This window comes from Plutella xylostella, chromosome 25 (assembly GCF_932276165.1).
Source record: "Plutella xylostella chromosome 25, ilPluXylo3.1, whole genome shotgun sequence".
Taxonomy (NCBI): domain Eukaryota; kingdom Metazoa; phylum Arthropoda; class Insecta; order Lepidoptera; family Plutellidae; genus Plutella; species Plutella xylostella.
The window spans coordinates 5,910,973-5,936,089 of NC_064005.1; the positions used below are offsets into that span (position 1 = coordinate 5,910,973).

At 43.7% G+C, this 25,117-nt stretch overlaps 2 protein-coding genes across 2 annotated transcripts in view; one reads left to right on the plus strand and one right to left on the minus strand.

The window, feature by feature from the left end:
* Positions 1–14,433, plus strand: part of LOC105387603 (dynein beta chain, ciliary) — a 71,288-nt gene extending 56,855 nt beyond the window's left edge. The window contains exons 74-85 of the mRNA XM_048630361.1: positions 347–479; positions 1,206–1,432; positions 2,211–2,334; positions 2,744–2,880; positions 3,390–3,585; positions 7,577–7,750; positions 11,536–11,604; positions 12,171–12,353; positions 12,827–13,000; positions 13,339–13,487; positions 13,822–14,016; positions 14,334–14,433. Of these exons, the coding sequence (XP_048486318.1) occupies positions 347–479; positions 1,206–1,432; positions 2,211–2,334; positions 2,744–2,880; positions 3,390–3,585; positions 7,577–7,750; positions 11,536–11,604; positions 12,171–12,353; positions 12,827–13,000; positions 13,339–13,487; positions 13,822–14,016; positions 14,334–14,433 (1,861 nt within the window). The remainder of the gene's footprint in view (positions 1–346; positions 480–1,205; positions 1,433–2,210; positions 2,335–2,743; positions 2,881–3,389; positions 3,586–7,576; positions 7,751–11,535; positions 11,605–12,170; positions 12,354–12,826; positions 13,001–13,338; positions 13,488–13,821; positions 14,017–14,333) is intronic.
* A 144-nt stretch (positions 14,434–14,577) lies between these two features.
* On the minus strand, positions 14,578–24,831 carry LOC105395175 (protein phosphatase 1 regulatory subunit 12A). Its single transcript, XM_048630362.1, has 8 exons — positions 24,433–24,831; positions 23,511–23,790; positions 20,247–20,380; positions 19,666–19,838; positions 19,088–19,353; positions 16,224–18,978; positions 15,733–16,127; positions 14,578–15,577 (listed from the first exon to the last, which is right to left on the minus strand). The coding sequence occupies exons 1-8, from the start codon at positions 24,667–24,669 to the stop codon at positions 15,300–15,302; spliced, it is 4,518 nt and encodes a 1,505-aa protein (XP_048486319.1). The 5' UTR covers positions 24,670–24,831; the 3' UTR covers positions 14,578–15,299.
* Between the last annotated feature and the right edge of the window lie 286 nt (positions 24,832–25,117).

Below are 25,117 nucleotides of genomic sequence, written 5' to 3' on the forward strand. Positions count from 1 at the left end.
TTAAATATTTAAGAGTTTATCCCAAGGTTAGCGCTCATATTTCAGCGATGCAAGACAAATTAATAATCTAACCCTCCTTATGTCAAATATCTCCGAGTTAAATCGCTAACCCAGGTCTGCGCAAGTGGACCTAAGCTCCGGATTTTTTTGGCTACATTGCTGCATTGGCAGTACCGACGCATGTTACATTTATGAACAAATTGGAGCTCATCCTTGCCACTAAAGACCAATTGATGATGTTGCGAAGTATGGACTACCTCCAAGGGGATCCAAAAAGTCTAAAGCCTTCCGCACATAGTTCAAGCCGCGCGCTTCCTGTATTTATAACATTAGCATCGAATTTCAGCGCATTCTGCGAAGAGAACCTCGGCACGAAGTTCGTGGAGGCGCGCACGCCGTCGCTTGAGAAGTCGTTCGAGGAGAGCACCGCCACCACGCCCATCTTCTTCATACTGTCGCCCGGAGTTGACCCCCTCAAGGTACAGTAAGGGGCAGGGAAACCTGACCCCCCTCAGAAGCAGTGTTGCTATGAGAGGGGGGTCAGGTTTCTCTGCACCTGACCGTACTGTGATTTACGAGAGTTAACTAAAATGGCGGCAGATTGTTCATACACTTATGAGCGAGTGATAAGAAAATTTGTGTTGTGTAATATTTGGCAACGTCACTCAGTTATGTGCTGTTTGTGTGTGATGATTTGATGATACGGAGCAGGTTTCTGCAATAGACGAACAACGATCAATGGCGTCGCTCTATTTTGATAATTCCGCCTGCGCTTAAACTACTATCGTTTCTGGGGACCTATCCTAACTAATATTATAAATGCGAAAGTAACTGTGTCTGTCTGTCTGTCTGTCTGTCTGTCTGTTATTACTCTTTCACGCCAAAACTACTGAACGGATTTGAATGAAATTTGGTATACATATGGTATAGACCCTGGGAAAGAACATAGGGTACTTTTTATCCCGGAATTCCCACGGGAAAACTTTTTAAGGCGAAGCGAAGCGCGCGGGAACAGCTAGTATATTATATAAACTATCTTTCCTAGACGTCACAGGAAGACATTCGAACAATAACCTTTTTTACGATGACAGCAAAAAATTTATGTATAAATGTGATTTGTGTGGTTGATTTTATCAGTATTGCTGTCTATGTCAAATAAAGTTTTTATCTATCTATCTAACCAAACACCATTCTCTGACCCTTAGGACCTAGAAAAACTAGGCCGCAAGCTGGGCTACACATCCGACAAGAAGAACCTGCACATGGTGTCACTAGGACAGGGGCAGGAGGTGGTGGCGGAGGAGGCGCTGGGCGAGGCGTCGCGCGCCGGCCACTGGCTGTTCCTGCAGAACGTGCACCTCGTGGCGCGCTGGCTGCCCGCGCTCGAGAAGAAGATGGAGGAGGTCATGGAGCACCCGCTGCCGACCTACAGGTCACACATAGGAGCTTCCTTAAATGCTTCACATACCATAAATTATTATTATTATATAAATTATTTATTGCACATATAAAATATCGTACAAAAGCGAACTTAATGCTAGAATTAAGTTCGGTAGCATTCTCTACCAGTTAATCTTTGGTGATGTCGAGAAAGCGATTGGTAGTGCGATAGGCTGAGAGGAGAGAAGTTTATAAATACTTATTATAAAAATCAAGACAGAGATATACATACTTACTTATAGATAGTAACTATAAAATATATACCTACATAAATACATAAATTCCTACATTATATATAATATAATATGGCGTGGACACCATTTCCTTATATGCTAATATAATATAAACAAGAAGTTATGTATGTATGTTTCATATATAGTGTAATCTTGTGGCACACCCTCATAGATAGTCGAGTCTTGCACTTGGTGACGCTCTAGCAGAGGTAGGAGGTGGTAAACTGTACTGACTATGACTAAAGATTATGTGGCACTCGCTAATAAGATAACACGCACTGAGTTCGCTGCCATCTTTGACCCTTTTGGGATACTATCCACTATTGTAGCTGATGTTACTTAATTAATCCCACATTTATTCATATGTTTCAAAAGATTGTAAGTCTTGTAAACGTCATTATCTTATGGTTGTTTAGCCTATGATTAATGTATACTGGGTTGTTAAATAATTGTGTAAGTTTATGAAAATAAAATCCTTTTAAAACAAAAACAAACTATTGTAACACCCTGTATCTAACATGAAATTATCCCTCACAGGTTATTCCTGAGTGCGGAGCCGGCGCCGGACGCGGTGTACCACATCATCCCGCAGGGCATCCTCGAGTCCGCCATCAAGATCACCAACGAACCGCCCAGCGGCATGTGGGCTAATCTACACAAGGTTTGAACCTTTTACACAGTTACAGACGCCGTGTTTTTGTAGTCCAGTTTATAAATAAACTTTTGTATCTTTCAAAATCTAAATTCACCCTCAGCATTCGACACATGCAGGACAGAAATTTAATATAGGCAGTTTAGTACCTAACAGTATAGTAAAGTTATTTAAATTGGTTACTTTGCCGATGGCATATTGCTGTTATTTTTATAGTATGCTATGCCATGCTGGTATGGCCACAGAATAATAACTGTATGGCTAACATATGAACCTACTACTAATACTACTACTACTACTACTACTTTGTAAGGTTAATTAAGTGACGCTTTTATTTGTTTTACCTTTTATGAATCGGTTAATCGACGTACCTTATACCAACGTTTTATTTTATTATGAAGAGTTAATTTACCAACAGTCGCTGGACAACTTCAGCCAGGAGACGCTGGAGCTGTGCAGCAAGGAAGCCGAGTTCAAGGCGGTGCTGTTCTCGCTGTGCTACTTCCACGCCGTCGTGGCAGAAAGACGCAAGTTCGGACCGCAGGGGTGGAACAGGTTAGATGGATACTGATTTTATAATAACTAGTGGTTTACCTAGCTTATTCTGCATTGGTAAGGAATCGGTCGGCTCCTCTCAACGATCAATGCCTGTTCACTGAGGAGATTATAGTTCGGCATTAGAGGCACATAACACTCATCTTGACGTTGGAATTTCCGCGTCTCTTGTAAATAGTTTTCATGTTGAAGTTACTATAAAGCAAGCAGATAAAGAAAATGACAATGGCGGCCGTTCTATAAATGCGAGTAGGAAAGAGAGAGGCGAGATAGCATGAGCCTGTACGCCATTTTCATATTGTTTCTTTATCTGCGCACGTAGTACACACTACACATCGCTACTGTCCGGCTCCCAAGCATACACCAGTCAACGGTTTCTAAGAATCAAATGACATTATGTTCTATTCAACCCCTTCCTGCATTGAAAGGTGACCCGTGCCCCAGCAGTGGGGACGTGATGTGGTGTCATGAATGTTCTATTAAAAAACAAAATTATATTTTTTTCCCAGAGTATACCCCTTCAACTTCGGCGACCTGACCATCTGCGTGTACGTGCTATACAACTACTTGGAGGGCAACGCGCGCGTGCCGTGGGAGGACCTGCGCTACCTGTTCGGGGAGATCATGTACGGGGGCCACATCACCGACGACTGGGACCGCCGCCTGTGCCGCACCTTCCTGCTCGAGTACATGCAGCCTGAGCTGGTGAGTTTTATAGAAGTGGTTTGTCTGTCTATCTTGACGCTGTTTATAGGTATCGCTCCAGCAAACCGCTAAGATTGCATGGCAGTTCTGCGAAACCTAGTATCCTTTTCAGCAACTGTATGTATGCAACAGAGCCCGGTGCATTCTGCGATATTAACTTTATGCTCCTGAACGCCGGAAAGGCAGCGTATCCTTACAGAATCCATATTGAAAGTTTATTGTTCCACATTTATTTGTCTACATCGGCTCACTGACTCGCACTATACATTAAACTAAGGCAACCGGGCTAAATTCACGGATAAATACACTAAATGCATCCTATAACGGAATAACAATGGGCTTGGCGCGCGTGCCGTGGGAGGACCTGCGCTACCTGTTCGGGGAGATCATGTACGGGGGCCACATCACCGACGACTGGGACCGCCGCCTGTGCCGCACCTTCCTGCTCGAGTACAGTGGCCTGCGCCTAAAAGTATGCAGGCACGGTCCGCACAGTGATGCCATCTAGTAAAAACCTTGTAACTACAACGTATTGGACGTGTGTTTTGATAAGTGCATGTTGTTGTTCTATAAGTAAGAGTGTTTGAGCAGTACGATATTGTTTTTATTCGCTGTTTTTACTACTGTGTATATTAGGTAGTTAATTTCTTACAATTTCGTCATAGTGACTGTGGCGTAGTTGTTAAGGCGTGACGCGGCGGTGCCGCATGAGTTATTACGAATTGGTTGATACTTACTTCGCATATTGTTATTGTTTTTTGTGACTTAAAGATCATATGATAGAAGTTTCCTTTACTTTCTTTTTTTAATTTTTTAATTCGATTAAGGGTTTGTTAGTATTTAAAAAACTAAATTAAAATTGATTGTTAATCAATAACACACTTGATGGGATCAATAATCAACAATAGTTAGTAGTAGTCAGGTGCAATGTAGCGGACGACTAACTAAAACTTGCTTCTTTTCATTTATTGAGTTGTTCTCATAAGATTGAGGGTAGAACTATATAATATATGAAGTATATGTGATCATGACTCCCAAAGTTCTTTGAGACAATACAACACTTGCGTTCCACTCAACGTTTTATAAATCGCTTTGGCTTCTAAATATTACTTATCGGTGCTTACTACTGATATCAAGAATGTTAAAAGGCATTTAAAAATAAAAACCAATAGTTTTACTATTTAGTGGAGGACTTGAACACAGGGACCTCATGCCGCCGCATCAATTCATGAATGCTTAACCAATCAGACTATCACCGACCATGATAGCGTTCTCGAAATATGCTATCACTTATTATTACCGCCACCGCCCCGTAACTTATATTTACAAGCTGGTTACTAGATGGCATTACTGTTTCCAATTCGCCTGATTACTTTTAGGCGCAGGCCACCGTACATGCAGCCTGAGCTGGTGAGTTTTATAGAAGTGGTTTGTCTGTCTATCTTGACGCTGTTTATAGGTATCGCTCCAGCAAACCGCTAAGATTGCATGGCAGTTCTGCGAAACCTAGTATCCTTTTCAGCAACTGTATGTATGCAACAGAGCCCGGTGCATTCTGCGATATTAACTTTATGCTCCTGAACGCCGGAAAGGCAGCGTATCCTTACAGAATCCATATTGAAAGTTTATTGTTCCACATTTATTTGTCTACATCGGCTCACTGACTCGCACTATACATTAAACTAAGGCAACCGGGCTAAATTCACGGATAAATACACTAAATGCATCCTATAACGGAATAACAATGGGCTTGGCGCGCGTGCCGTGGGAGGACCTGCGCTACCTGTTCGGGGAGATCATGTACGGGGGCCACATCACCGACGACTGGGACCGCCGCCTGTGCCGCACCTTCCTGCTCGAGTACATGCAGCCTGAGCTGGTGAATTTTATAGGAGTGGTTTATCTGTCTATCTTGACGCTGTTTATAGATATCGCTCTAGCGACCGCTAAGATTGCATGGCAGCTCTCCGAAACCTAGTATCCTTTCCAGCAGAGCACGGCGCATTCTGCGATATTAACTTTATGCTCCTGAACGCCTAAAAAGCAGCGTATGCTTGCAGAAAATTGGAATTTTTATAATGCAGCCTGAACTGGTTAGTGTTAGTTTTGCTATCTTGAGGCGGTTTATAGGTATCACTCTAGCAGCTGCAACGACGACTCCATTTTCCGAAACCTAGTATCCTTTCCAGCAACAGAATGTATGCAAAAGAGCCCTGCGAAAGCAGAATTATGTTTACAGCAGGCATATTTAATTTTTTATCTATTTATTTATAGCATTTATTTATCTACAACGGTTCACTTACTCGCGCTATACATTAAACTAAGGCAACCGGGCTAAATTCAAGGCTAATAAACACATTAAATGCATCCTATAATGGCATTATAATGGGCTTGGCGCGCGTGCCGAGGGAGGACCTGCGCTACCTGTTCGGGGAGATCATGTACGGGGGCCACATCACCGACGACTGGGACCGCCGCCTGTGCCGCACCTTCCTGCTCGAGTACATGCAGCCTGAACTGGTGAGTTTTATAGGAGTGGTTTGTCTATCTATCTTGAGGCTGTTTATAGGTATCGCTTCAGCCACCGCTAAGACTGCATGGCAGCTCTCCGGACCCTAGTATCCTTTCCAGCAACAGTATGTATGCAACAGAGCCCGGTGCATTTTGCGATGTTTACTTTATGCCCCAGTGTATGCTTACAGAAGCCATATTGAAATTTTCTTGTTCCGCATTTATTTGTCTACATAGTCGGTTCACTTACTGCCGATTTCTATAACTCTATCTATCCATAACTAGTAGTTACTTTCATACGAATTTGACATAATGAAAAGTTACAATCTGTCAAAATCGTATGAAAGTAAGTTACTCTCACTATATAGTAAACTAAGGCAACCGGGCTAAATCCAAGGATAAATACATTAAATGTATCCTATAATGGCATATTATTTGTCTACATCGGTTCACTTACTCGCACTATACATTAAACTAAGGCGACTGGGCTAAATTCAAGGGTAAATACATTACACGCATCCTATAATGGCATAATAATGGGCTTGGCGCGCGTGCCGTGGGAGGTCCTGCGCTACCTGTTCGGGGAGATCATGTACGGGGGCCACATCACCGACGACTGGGACCGCCGCCTGTGCCGCACCTTCCTGCTCGAGTACATGCAGCCTGAACTGGTTGGTGATAGTCTTTCTATCTTGTGGTGGTTTATAGGTATCGCTCCAGCACCGCTAAGATTGCATGGCAGCTCTCCGAAACCTATAGTATCCTTTCGGGAAACAGTATGTATGCAACAGAGCCCGATGCATTATATTCTGCGACTGCGATATGCTCCTTTACGCTTGAAAAGCAGCGTATGCTTAAATAAGCCATATTTAAAGTTTCTTGTTACGCATTTATTTGTCTACTTCGGTTCACTTACTCGCACATTAAACTAAGGCAACCGGGCGAAATCCATGGATAAATACATTAAATGCATCCTATAACGGAATAACAATGGGCTTGGCGCGCGTGCCGTGGGAGGACCTGCGCTACCTGTTCGGGGAGATCATGTACGGGGGCCACATCACCGACGACTGGGACCGCCGCCTGTGCCGCACCTTCCTGCTCGAGTACATGCAGCCTGAGCTGGTTGGTGTAGTGCCGTCGCTTTCTGTCTTAGGCAGTTTATATATGAAGGCTACTCTTGCGTGGGAGCTGCGGCGCCTTCCCACGACTCTTTCTCGTTGCAACAAACTGATTGCATGACAGCTCTCCAAAACTTAATAAGTATTTTGTAGAGTGGCTCTGCCTGTATCCAGCAGAGCCCTGAAAGTAATCCTAAGCTTACATAAGCAGTATGTATGTACACGTAACTGATAAGTAACCGTATTTTTAGCAAATGGAAAATTCGTGTTGAATAAAGTATGTCAGCACTATTCCACCTAAAAATCGGTTGTAGTTATGCAATTTACATAAATGTCTAATAATTCTACCATTCCACCAGGTGGACGGCGAGCTCCAATTCGCTCCCAACTTCATATCGCCCCCCAACTCAGACTACGCCGGCTACCATCAGTACGTGGACGACTTCCTGCCGGATGAGACGCCGTATCTCTACGGACTGCATCCTAATGCTGAGATCGGATACCTGACTAATGTCTCGGAGAGGCTGTTTAGGGTATGCCTGGAGAAATTATTACAAAATTAATACAGGTTGAGTGATTGTCCTGAAGGCTCGCTCTAATATCGCTCGCTAATATCGATGTTTCGGCTCGATCAATGATTAGTTCCACCCTATTAGTAAACCGTATACCGTAGCTTATAATTTTATTTAGTTACTTATACATAAGCAGTAGGTTAATAATATTTGTGATTCAAGAGTTCAAGTATTAGACAAATTGAAACCTAAAACAAGTAAGTCATCAGTAGTAAACAATTTGGCACTGCTACTCGTACTCGTAGTTAGACAAAAAGTACTTCACAGTTTATCAAAAACCTTTTTATGCTTACATGAAGTATGATTACGACTAATGTAGGAATTAAATCAGATGTTGTATTTATCACTTGTATTATATAAGGGTCAAAATAAAATAAAGAAATATGAAATCGTCTTTACGTCTTTATACGTCTTTCACACTCTGCTTTCACTCTATGCTCCTCTGTTATTCGTCGTCATGGATACTTCACCTTGCGTTCTGTTCCACTCCCACACTCGGCCATCCTGACATTAAGGCTGCCCTCAGCCTTATTCATTACAATAACTGTAAAGTACAAGGTTACACACAATATAAAACATAGCATTATCAAACGTTAAAGATAATCTTCTTATTAAAACAAAAAAACTAAAAACTTAGCAACTCAAGTTAACAACAATTTAGATTAGTTAGATTTCAACTTAGGGTCTAGACAGAAAAACATAAACAACTATTCTATGCAAACAACATCTTGAAATACCTATTCAAAATACCTATAATACCTGTTTTGTTTAAACACACCTTTTGTAAAGAATATGAGCCTTAAGCCTTCAAGACTTAACCTTACAATCATTACAAAACCTATCTAGATTGACTTTATTTACTGCTCACACATAACTTATTTATTACCATCACTGACTTCTTCATTCATCATCACTATCATACCGACACCAATAGAATATTATGCAATAACAAAACAAAATAAGAACTTACTTACTCTTTATGGTCTGGCCACGGTTTCATGTGGTCTGCAGAGCTAGAAGTACGACCTGGACCTTCGCTGCTGGGATCTAATTTCTCTACATCATACCTGTCATTCCGCTTCACCTTCTTCACTACGTAGGGACCTAGGTACTTAGGTTTCAATTTAAGACACACACCAAATTGAGTCCTCTTAATTGCCACCAAGTCTCCCTCCTTGTACTTGTGACTCTCCTTCCTACCTCTATCTTTCACCATTTTCCTATTTAACAATCTATAATCTACACAGACTCTGGTGTCCCCGTCTTTCTTCTTAACTAAAACTAAAGGGCTAGCATACTCTGAATAACTCACCTGAATAATGTTGTCGTCCAGCCACTCTCTTACTTGGTTTTCTACTACCTTTTGCTCTGCTAGTGAAATACGTCTCGGCCGCTGAGCCACCGGGATATCATCCTTCAGCACGATCTTCATCTGTATGGGAGCCTCCTTGACCTGTAGGGACTGGTAGTTCTCTACCATCTCCGTCAGCTGCTCCTTGTACTGGATATCACCAATGTAATCTACAACCACAGAATCACACGTATAACACCCTACTTGTTTCATCCATTCGTCATCTTTCATACGTAAACTCACGCGTCCGTCTTCCATAATCAATACCACTCTTCTCAAAAAATCTTGACCAATTATCACATCGTAAGGCAAACAACTTCTATTCACAACATGAAACAATACGTTATTATAATGTTCTTTATCTATCTTCACACTTAAAGTGACTTTCCCTAGGGGTTTCACTTCCAATTGTCCGAGACCCACCAAAGCACTCACACGTCCCTCGTCAAACTTAGGAGAACCTATCAGTTTGTAGTATTCGTCGGTTAACAAGTTAACTTCACTGCCCGTATCTATTAAAGCAGTCATTTTGCAGTCTGAAATTTCAATAGTCTTCATCGGCTTTCGTCTTTCCGTCTGTTTGTTTACATTTGCATTCGCATCTGTCATCTTGACGTTGACGTCCATACAGTTTGAACTGTCACTGGCTGTCACGTTCTCACGTCGTTGGTTGCTCCGACTCGCTGCCGAATTTTCGTTGTTTGACTCCGTAGGCATGGTGAACATTGAACGCCTCTGTTGACACTGCGTAGCAATATGTCCAAAGTCGTTGCAGCGGAAACATTTAATACCTCTCTGTCTGTACGGGCAATCTGCTGACATGTGTTGACTCTCTCCACAGTTGTAGCACAGTCGCACGGCCGTCGTCCTGTTGCCTGGCGCGAGTGCAGCTGCTGCGGGGCCTGCGGGTGTAGTTGCAGTAGGTAGACGATTGAAGACCGGTGCCCGTCTTCCGCTCGACTTCTGCCTGATGGTCTCGTACACTTTCAACTTTTCTTTCAGATCCCCATAGGTCGTCACGCCGTACAGCATCACCTTATGTAACTCGTCGTCTAGTATTCCGTCCACGATGTATTTAATAGCGACGTAGTCGGGCATCTTGCCTCGCTTGCCGAGCTCTTTCATTAACAGCATGTAGTCTAGGCACGTCTCATTTGCTTTCTTCTTCCGGCTGCTCATTAACTCATGGATCGTCTTGGAATCTACGGTGTCTGGGAACTCCTTGGTGACCGCCGTCTTCAGAGCCTCCCACGTCTTGAAGGGTTTCTCTGAACGCAGCCAGAGTGCCGCCGTGCCGGTCAGTGACCTGCGCCCCACGATCAGCCGCTGCAGCTCCGTCCACCCGAAGATCTCGGCGTTGTCATCGACCTCCTGCGCCCACCGTGCTGCGGAATCGGTCTGGTCGCACCCACTGAACTTAGCTACCAGCTCCTCCGTGTACGTGAGCGGTCCTGATGTTCCGGCTGCCTCCCCGTCATCTCCCGTCGCCGTCCGTGGCATCTTCTTGTCGTCGTCGTTACGTCTTAAAATGGTATATGTTCAGACCTGAAGGCGTTGTGATGCGAAGAAAAATTTTCTTGTAAAATTTGCAACTGTCAGTCTTGTTCGTTTTATAAAAATCCGTCTTCATCCGCCGTAATCTCCGAGATTTTTTTAATTTTATTTATCCCGGGCGAGCCCCCAATTTGTGGGGATAAATAAAAAATAGTATTTTAATGATGTATCACGTCGTTTAATTTATACCAAACTTAATCGTCTTTACGTCTTTACGTCTTTTCACACTCTGCTTTCACTCTATGCTCCTCTGTTATTCGTCGTCATGGATACTTCACCTTGCGTTCTGTTCCACTCCCACACTAATATGTACCTATGTAGTATACCTACATAAGTACATATTAGTCGTTATCATTACTTTCTTAGAAATGCTGAGATGTTAACATTATTTAACCTTTTTATCTGTAATAAACCTTTGTTCTTCATTGCTAACAAAGGCCGTTGCGGAAACACATGCAAGTATCATTCTCACTCTTATCCTATTTCGCACTCCCAAATTTCACGAACCATTCAAAGCACTTAAATCTTACCTACCATCATAGTCTACTTCACTTTAAGCGCTATTAATCGAGGGACAGGCGCTTTACCCGACAATATAACCTATTGGAATTTATAAAAAAATCATATTAGTTACCTACCTATTAAATAATTATTATCATCATCATCATCCCCCTATCGTCCATTGTTGGCTACCATGTAAGTATTTTTTGGCCCTGTGCCACTTTTGACCACTATTTCCCCGCTGCCTTGCTCATGTACCTAAGTAATCTGATCATCTAGCAGGTGGTCTGTGCCAACATAAATTCATCAATCAATCAATCAGGTAATTTGTGAATTTCAGGTTGTATTCGAGATGCAACCTCGAGACGCCGGCGCTCAGGCCGGGGGAGGCTCTTCTAAGGATGATATGGTAATTTTTATGTTCATCATCACGACCCATCACGTCCCCACTGCTGGGGCACGGGTCTCCTTCCAATGAAGAAAGGGTTTTAGGCCTAGTCCACCACGCTGGCCTAGTGCGGGTTGGTGGACCCCAACACAAGCAAGCTTGTGCTGAGAGAGTTGTCGGGTAAGTGGGCAACCCGACTGTCAGATGTTTTTCAAGCCGCCCGAAAGCCTCTGACTAGGCTTAACGACTACTGCCGAAGCAGCAACCGGGACTCACGGCTTAACGTGCCGTCCGAAGCACGGAAGCGTCCAGAAAAGCATCACTTGAAATTGGTCACCCATCCAATTTCTGACCATGCCAGTTGTTGCTTATCAACTGGCATGCCTCAGTGATCGTAACTGATCACTGAGGCCCGCTCGACTACGGACGCTTCTTTTTATGTTGTTAACTGTATAATTTTGCATTACGTAAAAATATGAATAAATATGAACCCATATCTCAAGTAAATTAAAAACTTATCTAACCTGGGTAAAGTAGCGTATTAAAAATGCGTATTCTATCTATACTAATCTATCTATCTCTGTCAGGTGCGTATAATCCTAGACGACATAGTAGACCGTGTGCCGGAGCCGTTCAACCTGCTGGAGCTGAGTGCTAAGATCGAGGAGCTGACGCCCTTCACCATCGTGGCGCTGCAGGAGTGCGAGCGCATGAACCGGCTCATGGGCGAGATCAAGCGCTCGCTGAAGGAGCTGGAGCTGGGGCTTAAGGTTTTACATATTACGTTATTAACTTACAATACAATACAATATAACTTTATTGAAAAACACACAACATAAATACGTTACAAAGAAAGTGTAAGCACAATAGGCGGCCTTATCGCTAAAACGATCTCTTCCTGGCATCCTTATGTATATTGTAGGTATATGCTGAATAGGTGCACATACTGGACATGTAAGAATAATACCGTGTTACAGTGATAACCAGGTTATTTCCAACTTGAAAAGAATATTCTTCAGTGCAACAGCTCTAGGTCTATGTTTGATGTAAATTGTTTTATAGCCATCTTTTGGTCTTGGTCAAAGATTTGTTGAATTGATCAATGGTAAATTGGCCTAAAAGTTCTTGCGTGAAACGTTTTATCGTTACAATAGGAACTGTCTCATCGCTCAATCGATATACTCGCAAGCCAACCAACTCCTGAAAAACCGATAAAGCCACCTAAATTTCCCTTCCCCCGCAGGGCGAGCTGACAATAAGCAGCGACATGGAGAGGCTCATGGAGTCTCTGTTCATGGACAAGGTGCCGGAGTCGTGGAGCAAGCTGGCCTACCCGAGCCTGCTGGGGCTGGCCGCGTGGTTCGCCGACCTCTGTCTGAGGTTGACTGAGCTGGAGAACTGGTCTGGGGATTTTGTGGTGGGTATTCAGTTATGTCTTCCCATATTTTGAATTGAATATTATTTATGAAAGCGTCAACCTGCCGTGCGGTGCAGACATTGAACTAATAGGTATTACCAGCGTAATATTAGTTCAGTGGGTGCAGAGGAGAATCGTCATCATAGTCATATAACTATTTGAGAACCGTATTCCGAATACGATGTACCGATAGTACGAAAACAAATACCTTTCTCATTATCGGCATCATCTTCGAATAGTGTTGTGGCGTGATGTTTAAATGTAGATATAGGTAGATAGATAAGTATTATTCAGTAGCTTTAATTATAGCTTCAATAAAGTTAATGTTTTGTCCACAGCTACCGCCAGCGGTATGGCTGGCTGGCTTCTTCAACCCACAATCATTCCTGACAGCCATCATGCAGCAGACGGCGCGCAAGAACGAGTGGCCGCTCGACAAGATGTGCCTCAACTGTGACGTCACCAAGAAGACGAAGCATGAGTTCACGTGTGTACCAATAACCGCTTTGCATATACTTACGTGCTTGTAGGTAGACAGCAGTTTCTAAAGTGGTGACCACAAACAGGCAAACTCTGCATAGCCCCTCCTATGTCTATCACGCTTTACGAAATTAGACAGCTGGTAGTGACTGGTTTCGGAGGGCGAGGACTGAGAGATATGGTGCTCTTACGCAGCTGATGGCTTTAGAAAATTCATATTAAATATTTAGCTGTGCTGATCGCGCATTGTTTTTACCGCATGCCAAATAAACTGACAGTAGGTATGCTGAAATCACTCTTATCACCTCTTTGAGGTGACTATAATAAGGTCATTACTACAGGTCCGCACCACGAGAGGGCGCTTACATCCACGGACTGTACATGGAGGGCGCGCGCTGGGACGCGGGCGGCGGCGGCGTGGTGGAGGCGCGCATGATGGAGCTGTTCCCGCTGCTGCCCGTCGTCTACGTGAAGGCGGTCACGCAGGACAAGCAGGACACCCGGAATGTGTACGAGTGTCCCGTCTACAAGACCCGGTGAGTCTATTTATGTATTTACTACGAGTACTTACAAGTATTAAGGAATTGTGTACAATGCCACGAATCCTTTGAAGTGTACCCAAAAAACCGACAACTCCCCGCCACGACTAACAGTTGTCCGCCATCAGATATCATTATCCCCTGTACACAATGGCGATGGCCTGTAGTGGGCCAGCATGGGCCATTGTGTACTAGAGCCTTAAAAAATAAATTGTTCATCTATGCATATTGATTGAGCCGATAGAGTCCGACAAATATAACTTTGCTACATAACATCACCTCCACCCTTCTCAATAAATACTTTCCTTTCCCAGTTTGCGTGGACCTACATTCGTGTGGACGTTCAACTTGAAGACGAAAGACAAGCCGACGCGTTGGTGTCTCGCAGGAGTGGCGCTACTGCTTGGAGTTTAAGTTAAGCACCATTAGCAATTAATACTTCAATGTTGGTTAGTGCCTTAGTAGATTATTTAGTATTTAGAACTAGGCAGCTGATCTCTGCTTAGTACCTGATTATGTTACTTAGTTTATTTAGGTTGAATATAATAAATGACTGAATACATTGTTCTAAAGCGGTTTTAATGAAAGATTTCGTTTTTTTCGATATTTTTATTACAAATTAGTATCTACTATAAAGAGTATTTCAGTGCTATCAACTTTGGACGGTATTCGTACAGTGAGCATCAGGTCAGGTGTATCTACAACACACATCACAGTATTTGCTTTCCACCCAATGATGGTTATAATGGTGATACAGTCATCCGGATATCTCCTATCCTCACATAGCGCTTGAAGTTTAGGTAAGTATTTATCTATTCCGATCCTGTTTTCAACGTTTCTATGTACTTTAATCGCAATATTTTGATGATTATTGTTTCACTGTACCTCCACTAGTGCAATAACAATAAGTATTAATGGGAAGACTACGAACGTAGTGTTTCAACTTTCATGTAGAAAACATACTAAATTACTAATAATATCAATACAATACATAATTTTATGATTCGCATATAATCTACTATAGTATATCGATATCCTCTTCTTAAATTTTTAGAAAAATAATTTAGATTTTGTGATTTGATACAGAAGTAAATAATGATTTGGGATCTTCATGATATCCAATAGGTTTCATTAGATACATACATAAGTTACAAATAGTAGTGCTAGTCAATTATAATGAAAATATAGCAGTATTGTTTTTACCTTTCAAGATGTGGCAGTGACATAGCATCAGAGAACACGCAAAATGAACCAATTACCTAAACACTTCCAATACCAGCTCAGCCACTTCTGACGCTTTTCGGCGATACGTTATCATTATCTGAGGGAGGTTCCGAACCTTTCACGGTAAACGTGACGTAGTACCTCTTGTTCCTATCCAGCTTTTCAGCTGGCAGTGCGATCAGCTGTTTCTCAGAGCCATGTGACACTTCCAGGGTCACATGAGGTTTCCCTGCTGGTGACTTGGTGTTTATCTTGGGAAGAAACCCTTTAGTTTTCTTGGCTCCACCGGCAGTGCTCGGCTTCGGCATTGTGTGGTGGTTCCATTTGTATGGTACTGAAAATTTGAAAAACATGGTTACACTAAAGGCAAATCTCTAAAACATTTAATTTTTGTGGACACTGGACATGGACATGAATGGCAGTCATACAAACACTACCTATAGTTCTATAGGATTAATTACTAGTTTACTAATATTATTATGAACTTACTGTACGCAGAACACGGTATGCCGGTGTAAGCATGAACCGCGTGGAAGCATCGATGCGTCTTGCTCGTGCAGAGGCACGGGTTGTCGGGGATCGCCGACATCTTGTACAACTCATTCTCGCCGTAGTCGAAGTCTATCGGAGCCTCTGGCAGATTGTCCAGGTGGCGCTTCCCACTCTTCTGCAGCTTCCGCAAACTTTCATAGAGAAACTTCTCGAAGCTGCTGAAAGTAAAGTCGGGGCTGTTGTACGGTCCCAAGCCGACTTGCGCTAGGCTGGACTTGTTGTACTCCTCTATAGCGCGTTTGACTAAAACAGCTTCGTTTGTTTTGCTCGTTCTTATTTGTAGCCTTTTCAGCTCAAGCAAATGCTGGAATATCTTTCTTTCGCAGTAATATCTGTAAAGAAATGGTAGTTATTGTAGTGCTATTGTTATTACATAGCTTTAACTATATAACTACTTACGAATATTATATAATAATATGACAACCTACCGTCTCATATTAGTCTGAATCCTCTGAGTAACAGATTTCATATCAACAGCGTTTTTGTCACCAGGTTTCCGTACTGGAATTCTGCTGTCAGATATTTTACCAGATAATCTTCCGGTGGCATTTCTTTGTTGATAATAGGCTGCTAATCTAGGGCTCATTATTCGGCGTTGAACCACTCTTGGGCTGGGCTCGAACCCTGAATCCATTAGACCACTAGATTCGTAACCTCTTTCAGAATTCTCGCTTTTAGATCTAATGTTAAGCCGACTTTTAGCCCTTCCTTTCTTTCGTAATCGTTTTCTTCGACCATTGCTTTCTGTGAGGCTGTAAAGCTCATTGTCACTAACACTAGGAACTCTGCCGAACGAACTGTTTTTCACAAGTTTGATAGCAATCGTTCCTTCGTTTTCATTTTCTAGGGATTCATCCACTTTCGGCGTTTTTTTAAGGATACCAGAGGTTCCAGTTTCAGCAGCACTGGCTATATCTGATAAAACCTTGTAGCTCTCAGTTTCATATATGCTGCTCTTTCTACTACTGCCATGGCTGTCTTTAGATGTCTTTCGTATCCGTATTGGAGTGCTTTGAGCTAAAACTATTGCGCTGTCTTCAGCAACATTCTCCAGAATAATCTGTTGTACTGCGCGATCTGTACTCGAAACATTGCTGTCTATAATAGTTACGACTCCCTTATCAACACTATGATTTAATTCGTTACTACTGGCAGTGGTAGAAGCATAATCCAGTCTCTTTTCCTCTGAACTTTTTGAATCAGTACTTTCTTTTTGTGCACTTTTTGTTTCACCGTCAGTGGCAGACTTTTCCATTTCTGAATGGTCTACTTCCTCTCCCATTAAATTATCCGGTGATTTGTCTGATTCTTTTCGTTCGAATATTTCATCTTTATTAGCAAAAGACACTGCTTGCGAACTATTTCTTTCCTGCGAAGCCTGATTATCGCTTTCATCCACATGTTCACTTTCTTTCAAAAGATCTTCAGGTCCTGCTAAAACTTGAAATGATTTCCTTCTCTTTATGTCCACTGGTGGTGTGGGAGACTGGTCTTGAGGCTTATCTTCGCTAGCTGCTTCTGTGGTAGTTGCAGTTTCTTTGTTTTCTTCAGTAGAACTTTCTTTTTTACCATCGGGACTTACCGTTGATGTTTCTTCTTTTGGAGAGATTGTTGTTTCGGTTACAGTCTCAGCTGTTTCCAATTCTCCCGAATCTTTCTTATCACCAGTAACATCTTCTGCGTGTGTTTCCTTTGAAGATTGAAGATCTGCAGCTTTTTGAGCTTCCGCAGTCCCTTCTCCCTTGTTTTCATCCGCATCCACAGATTTTACTGGTACTGTGTCGATATTTTCACTTTTATCTTTAATTTCTTGTGTGTCTACTTTGGTATCATCAATATTAACTTTTTCCGTATCCGATTTCGTTCCTTCAGTTAAATCTTTATGAGTCACTGATAAATTTGATGTCTCAATCGACACGTTATTAGATGAATCAACAGTAACTGTTAACTCTGAATTACCCTGCTGGCTCGATTGTCGTTCCATGTGTATTTGCGCTTCAGTCACAATCATGTTTGTTTTAACAGAAAGCGTGTCCGTTTCAGTGTCACTTTGTGGTTTGCTCTTAGCGACCTGATCCTCTTTGTCTTGTAATAAATTAGCATCTTCAACAGCTCCACCGCTAACTTCTGGAGATGCATTATTTTCACTAGTACGTTTTTGACTCGCTGCACTTGCGCTTCTTTTGTATTTGACAATATTAACACTTTGTTTTTCTTCATCGTTTTCAATATGTATTGATGTTTTTTTACCTTTTCGCTTAGTACTTCGTCTTTCGCTTGACTCTGAGCTACTACTTTCAGAAGTGGTGCTCTTTCGCTTACTGCGTTTACGATGTCGTTTACTTTTCTTTTTATTAGAGTAGCTCTCGGTTTCTGATGAACTTTCAGAGTCTGATGGACACCGGTGATGGTGCTTCGCGCTTCGGCTGCCTCGTTTAGAAGGTTCACTTTTAGATCTGCTTTTCTTAGAACCTTTTTTGTGTTTCTTATCGTATGGATCAAGGTACTCTTTTTCAGCACGAGCTTCCAAATCTGTATCGTATCCATCACTAAAGCTTTTTTGAGCCTCAACTGGTCTTTTTCGTCTTCCTTGGTGTCGATCAGAGTACTTGTGGTCTGACCGTCTTTTAGATACTTTCCTTTCATCAGAGGATGAGCCGTTGGTGTCACTAACATTTCTATCTTTGAAAACTCTTCTCTCTTGCAAAGGACTCGATAGTTCTACGACTTCTCGTTTTTCGATACGAATTCTGTCACGTACATCAATCTTAGTGCTAGTAACTCGACGGGTAGGCAATGCCGTAATGTTGGCCCCATCTATAACTATTTGAGTATTGGTCAGTTTCGTGGCCGGCACGCCACCGTGCATTTGAATGTACTTAGCAGTGGATCTGTGTCCTCTGGATGTAGCACAGTCCAGAGGAGTAACCGGTTCATTCTTAGAGGATCTCGCGACTGGGTTGACCTCAGCTCCTCTATCAAGCAGTAGTCTACACAGGTCAGCGTTGTCAGTGGCTGCAGCGACGTGCAGTGGTGTTCGGCCCTCGTGGTTGGTAGCGTTGACTTGGGACGGTCGGCCGTCAAGCAGCCACTTTACTAATTCCCTCCTGCCCGACGCTACCGCTTCGTGGAGAGGCAAATCGCCTTTGGAATTGCGCAGCCATAAATTAGCTCCTCTGGCACCTGAAATATAAATATATACCTACATTTTAAAAGGTGTTTTCACATTTCAATATTCTGGAAACATCAAGCAATTAGTGATATTATTAATTTGTTAGTGGATATATCTCACCCAGCATCCTGACAGTTTCGAGCTGTCCCTTAGCGGCGGCAGTGTGCGCCGGGCTGCGCCCCCGGCGGTCCTGCCGCTGCGAGTCGGCCCCGTGCTGCAGTAAAGCCGCCGTCGCGTCGGCGTGGCCCAACGCCGCGGAGTAGTGTAGGGGCGTACATCCGTGGGAGTCGGCCACGTCTACCCGCGCGCCGCATAGACCCACCAAGGTTTCTAGAGCTTCAGTGTGCCCGCGCGCCGCTGCGCAGTGTAGGGCTGTTAGGCCGTCCCTGTTGAGGATATTTTGGGCTTAGCTTTGAAGTTAGTAGAATACATTATTAAATGAATGATAACACTAGATGGTGGTGGTTGAATGAAGATGGCTAAGGACAGAGTATCGTAGGGATTTATTTTTAAACTAACTCCTTGTTCCTTTATATCATGCGGCCCCATGACTTTTAAATCGCTTTCTGGTGCGCGTCTTGCAGCATGTACTACTTATACAATACACGGCGGCTCCGCGTGACTCTTTGGCTAAATAGGATTAAGTTTTCTTAAGGCAGGCGGCAGGCACCGATCACTGGCATCTACCCACAACATACCTATCAGCGTCATCAGGCCGTGCCCCCGCGTGGTGCAGCGCGAGCACGGCGGCGGCGGACCCGGCCGAGGCGGCCCACAGCAGCGGCGTGCGGCCGTCCGCGTCGCGCACCTCCACGCGCGCGCCGCCCTCCTTCACCACCGCGCGGAGCACTTCTAGGGCGGCGCCGCGACTCTGAGGGTGAAGAGAATAGTATATTTAAGTGGATAAGTCACCGACAGTGACATGATAATCAGAGAGAAATGAAATACGAGGAACTGTAACCTGAACCTTGACGTTGATTTCTCGACATCACCAAAGGTTAACTGTTAGAGAATGCTACTAGCATTAAGTTCGCCTTTGTACATTTTTTTTTATGTGCAATAAAGAATTTATAAGTAATAATAATTTATGTTTGTGACAAGATATTTGCATTCATAAATTCGAAATGAACGCTTTCTCGCAAACTGTATGAGATTTCCGATTATTCCGATAACTTTTGATCATGTTTCCCAAACGCTATAGTCCTGATTGATAGAGAAGCTGACGAGCCGTCATAGTTTCCTCATTACAACAAACCCCTCCCTGAAGTTCCACCAGTACCTGATGATCAGTGGCAGCGGGCGCGCCGCACATCTGCGCGGCGTAGTGCAGCGGGTACCCGCCGTGCTGGTCCGGCGTGGCGGCGTCGGCCCCCGCCGCCAGCACCGCGCGCAGGGCTCCCACTTCACCGCATACTGAGGGGGTACACAGATTTTAGTGAAAGTGACAACCCTATAAGTAAGTTGAGTTGTGCCTGACGACTTATGTCTGTAACCTGTAATCATTTTGACAGATAGAACGGTAGAATACCACCGTCAGCCTGCTCGAATATACGCTTGGCTGAGCGTTGCTTACATACATAGTCGGGACGTAGCAATGGGCATACTCGAGTAAGTGGGATCCCACGGGACAGAAGGCGTCCCTATTGTCCCATTGGAACACAACCTTAGACAGACTAGTGTCAATCCAACCCGTTTAAATTAAGAGTACTTACTCCCATTTTGTAGATACCGACACCCTCATGTATATACAAGAAAGCAACTCTCACTCTCAGATGCACCTATCTTGTGGATTTTCCTATTTGCTATCTGTGCCGCTGGTAATATTATGTATCGGGGCCACGTTATGTATCACCATGTTATGTATCGTGAAGTATTTATTGTACGCATTTTGAGATAATATTTCTGCTGCTTGGAAATCCCCACTATTATAGAATTACTATTTTAAAATTAAGGACCTAGATAGTCTAGTTACCTACCTAAGAATCATAAGATGAGAATAACTACTTAAGTAATTCTATCTAAACAAAATAACCCATTAAAACGTCTTAGCGGATTTTCATAATAAAACAAAAAAACTAATCAATATGACTTGCTTGCACTTGCATGCATTCAAATTCGTATGATTTAACATTAGACGTGACTCAAGAGACACAAAACCTATAGAAAACTTAGGTAAGTATAGAAAACGTCTTTCCCTACCAGAATTCGTTCTAATTCGGTCAAAATCAATCAACAATGCTATTATAGACTCTAGTGCTATTGTCACTCTACCCTGTGAGTAAATAATTAATCGGGCAGCACTTGATTGACGCCTTCGACCTGGCCCTCGCCAACCACCGACATTTAGGCAATAATAAATCAGTGGAGTTCAACCTTTCTGATTAGCTTCTTGAATAACGCAAGTCCTAGGTCTAGCCGCTCGTGTAACGGACGTCCGATGGCGTTTCAAGGCGAGCCGACCTTGCCCGCCGCTCAATATCGCCCCCCTTGACCACCCCTTCAAATATTCCAATAAACCTGCAGTACCGAGCCTCCTTAGTGATTCCACAAAGGTCAGGTTCAAATGCTAATGTAAAAATCTAAAGAAAGGCACGCTGCTTTATATATAAATAAAGTGAAATAAAGTGAGGTCTCAGAGGAAGGAAGGAGAGCGAAGGTCAGCACTACGAGCGGACGTCCGGCGGAAGTCAAGTAGACTGTCCTGACTGAGACCGGAACCCCCCGGCCACTCCATCACGTGTCGCAAGCATAATATGCCAACATATTTGCATGATGGTATTTTAAACTAACTGTGAAGGTCGCGGGGTGCAGGAATTGAAATACATTACAAGGTGGTTAGGGTGATACTTGTGTAAGGGGCGCGACTTGAGTCATGTCAAGTGCATTTGCTGTGTTAGCATATTGTGTGTATTTTGTCTGTTTATGGCATGGCTTAGGTATAAATTATATAGGCACAGGACTTTTTAGCATAACAAGGCTTGAGTATACATACATAAATTGTAAACCCTTGGAAAACCGCATAGATACAATCCAAGATATTAGATGGTGTGTGCTGCTCTGGCCTATACCTAAGTCGTTCAGTACCTACCAACCTACACACACTACACAGTACCAACTTATTGTAATATTAAAGTAGCAGATCGGAGCCAAAAACTGGATCTCATCAACCAAAGAGAAACGTTATTCTATTGGACCTATCTATGGGCATTAGGTGCCTTGAATCCTTAAATCTGCTTAGCAACTTCATCGAAGTTCGAGCGTGAATCAATTAGAAGCTGTTGTACAGTTTCCATAGAAACAGATGTTCAAAGAAACTATTAGGTATCATCAAAGTGTAATGTTGTAATGGTCTATGAACAGCGTAAAGTGTGAATCACACGAAGCGTGCTACAACTTGGTGAAACATTCCACAGCAGGGGTGTGGCGCTGTACTTAGTGATTAAGAAAAGGGTTGTTGTTTTATAGCCACCACAGCAAGGTACCGTAAAATGTAAAATTATGTTCTTGAATATACCTACAATAAGTAAGTACACCTCGACTCTGCAGATGAAGAGGAAACCACAAACATTTACGGAGTTTGCTCACTGCTGTTTCCCTGCGCTGCGTAGTGATAGCGTAGTAGCAAGCGACCCATCTTACTAGCTTCTATCCCAGTGGATCTACGACCTTAGTTGGGTAGCCGGAGATAGTTTTGGTCACAAACTTTCCAGATATGAATGAATTTCGCTGATGATGTTCAACTAGAAAGGAAGTCCACAGATATGATATTAAAAAGGCAGTTAGTCGATCTGTAGACAACTAATTGGCAGCGCGCTTGCATGCGGGCCTGCCGTCAGCCGCGTCGATGCAACGTTGCGATAATCCAGACAGCTCCAAGCGAATGACACCCCCCAGTCCACGCCAGATAACAACTTACTATACCAACTTTCCGGGGGCAAAGCGTACATTGTTCGTTGGTGTGGGTTTTTCCAAGCGGTTGTAGGTAAATGATTGGGTTTATCCTGTTAGTGGAATAAAAAGTAGTTCCGTGATTACGAGTATAGGATGTGATCAGAGATGCATAGTTCGTTGCCATAATTAGGTTCAACAAGTTGTATCTAGAACTATTAGATTAGATTTCAAGAATAACCTTACTGAATATGGTGAAACTTTCATTACTTTGATGACCTACTCCGTAATTTAGCCCGATCTATCTTGACCACACCTTTCTTACTAAATATCTCCAGTTATAATATTCTAGACTATGACTAAATAATGTATGCTTTGTATAATCTATTTTTGTGTACAAATAAAGAATATTCTATCTATCTTAATACTAAGTAAAATCATTCCAGCTATTCCGTACCTAGGTTCGTGGTAACAACCAGATGCAGACTAATAAACTTCCAACTTATAACACATCCATCTTTTGGGACATAAAGGCTGATTTGAGAATAAAAACAATACGACTTGCTCCAAACACCTCACAGGCAAGAGAGCATTGCACTAACAACTGGACGACTGCCAAACCAAGTAAACCGGAAAACGAGCATTCAAAACTCACCAGTGGCCCAGTGCACGACAGTGTGGTGTTCATCATCCCTCGCGTTGACATCGGCTCCTGCAGCCAGCAGGGTCTGTACCAGGGGTACATTGCCGTGGACCACGGCGAGGTGCAGCGGCGTGAGGCCGTCGGCGTCCCGCGCGTCGGCCAGCGCCGGGGCGGCCATCAGCACGCGGTCGGCGCAGTTGGCGCGCGCCTGCTGGCTCACGCCGGCGCCGCTGGACGCGCAGTAGTGCAGCGCGCAGCGCAGCCCGCGGTCACGCGCGCGCACGCCCGCCGGCTGCAAGGTGGACACATGTAGGTGGAGAAGATGTGGTGTTGGGTATGAAGGAAACCAAGGCGGCGATTCGGTCGTTTCTAGGTGATTAGATTGGTGAGCCCTATTGGCAATGAATGTGGTGGACACTAAACATTGAATTAGGCTCAGTTTCTTTATTTTACATACTTAGGTAGTTCTTCTTCATGAATCATGGAAATCATGAATCACCGTTTACTAGAAACAATTAAAGCTTTGTACCAACCTCGAAGTATTTCGTTAACAAGTAGGAGGTTGGTTTTTAAGAAATGGTTTAAAAATAGAATAAAATTTAGTTAACTCACATCGTAGCAACTTCTTACCGTGTAACATGAGGTGCTACGAGTATTATTGACGGAAATGTAGGAGAATGTTTACACTGAGGGCGGCCGCGGCACATCGCGTGCCCCGCGGCTCGCTACTGACGCTTTTCTCATTTCATATTCACACCTTTCATAAGCGCCCGCCACCGCGAGCTTACCAAACTAAAACACGAAAGATAATGTTCCCTAATTTTTACGAGTCTATTTTCGATGGCACAAATTAACAGCAACATGCAAGCATGCGATGGAGTACAGACAATTGACGTGAGCGGCTACGTGGCATGACTTGCATGTTGGCACTCACATCCTTGTTGAGGATATCGACGACGGCCTTGTAGTCGGCCTGCTGGCAGGCGTACATGAGCGCGGAGCAGCCCTGCGGCGGCGCCCCCGGGCCCGCGCTGCGCCTCGCGCCGCCTTCCACCTTCTCGCCCTTGATCTTAGTGCTCTTGTCGAGCAGGTCGCCCTTGCGCCGGCTGCGCGGCTTCTTGAGGATGCTGGGTATCGGCTCTCCGCGGCCGCTGGTCGCGCGCTTGTCCATAACAGAGCGTGTTAGTGACGCGGGCGGGAGCCGGGGCGGGCGGCGGCGAGCGAGCGCGGAGGGCGCGCGCCTCCGACTGGCCGACCGCTCGGACAGCCGCCCCGCGGTGGGCGCCACGCAACGCCGCCGCCGCCGCCGCCGCCCGCCCGCCCAACACAACACTAATCTATTAAGTTATTGCTCAAAAAATCAGGTCACTGTTGTTAGCCGTAGCCGTTACCAAAATGTAACTTGCTTGAATCTGATAATACGACTCTTTTATAACTAAACTGGACTACTAACAAATATAAATTAGAGCAAGGTCGGAGCTGTAGTTGCTCCAGAAAAATGTTAACCAACGTGATTGTTTGTAAATAAATAGGGATACCGGAGTTCCTAGTAAGTTATAGTGAAGTGGTAAGGTCAAGAGTGTTCAAGAGTTTCTTTATCATTACATTTCTATTTCTAT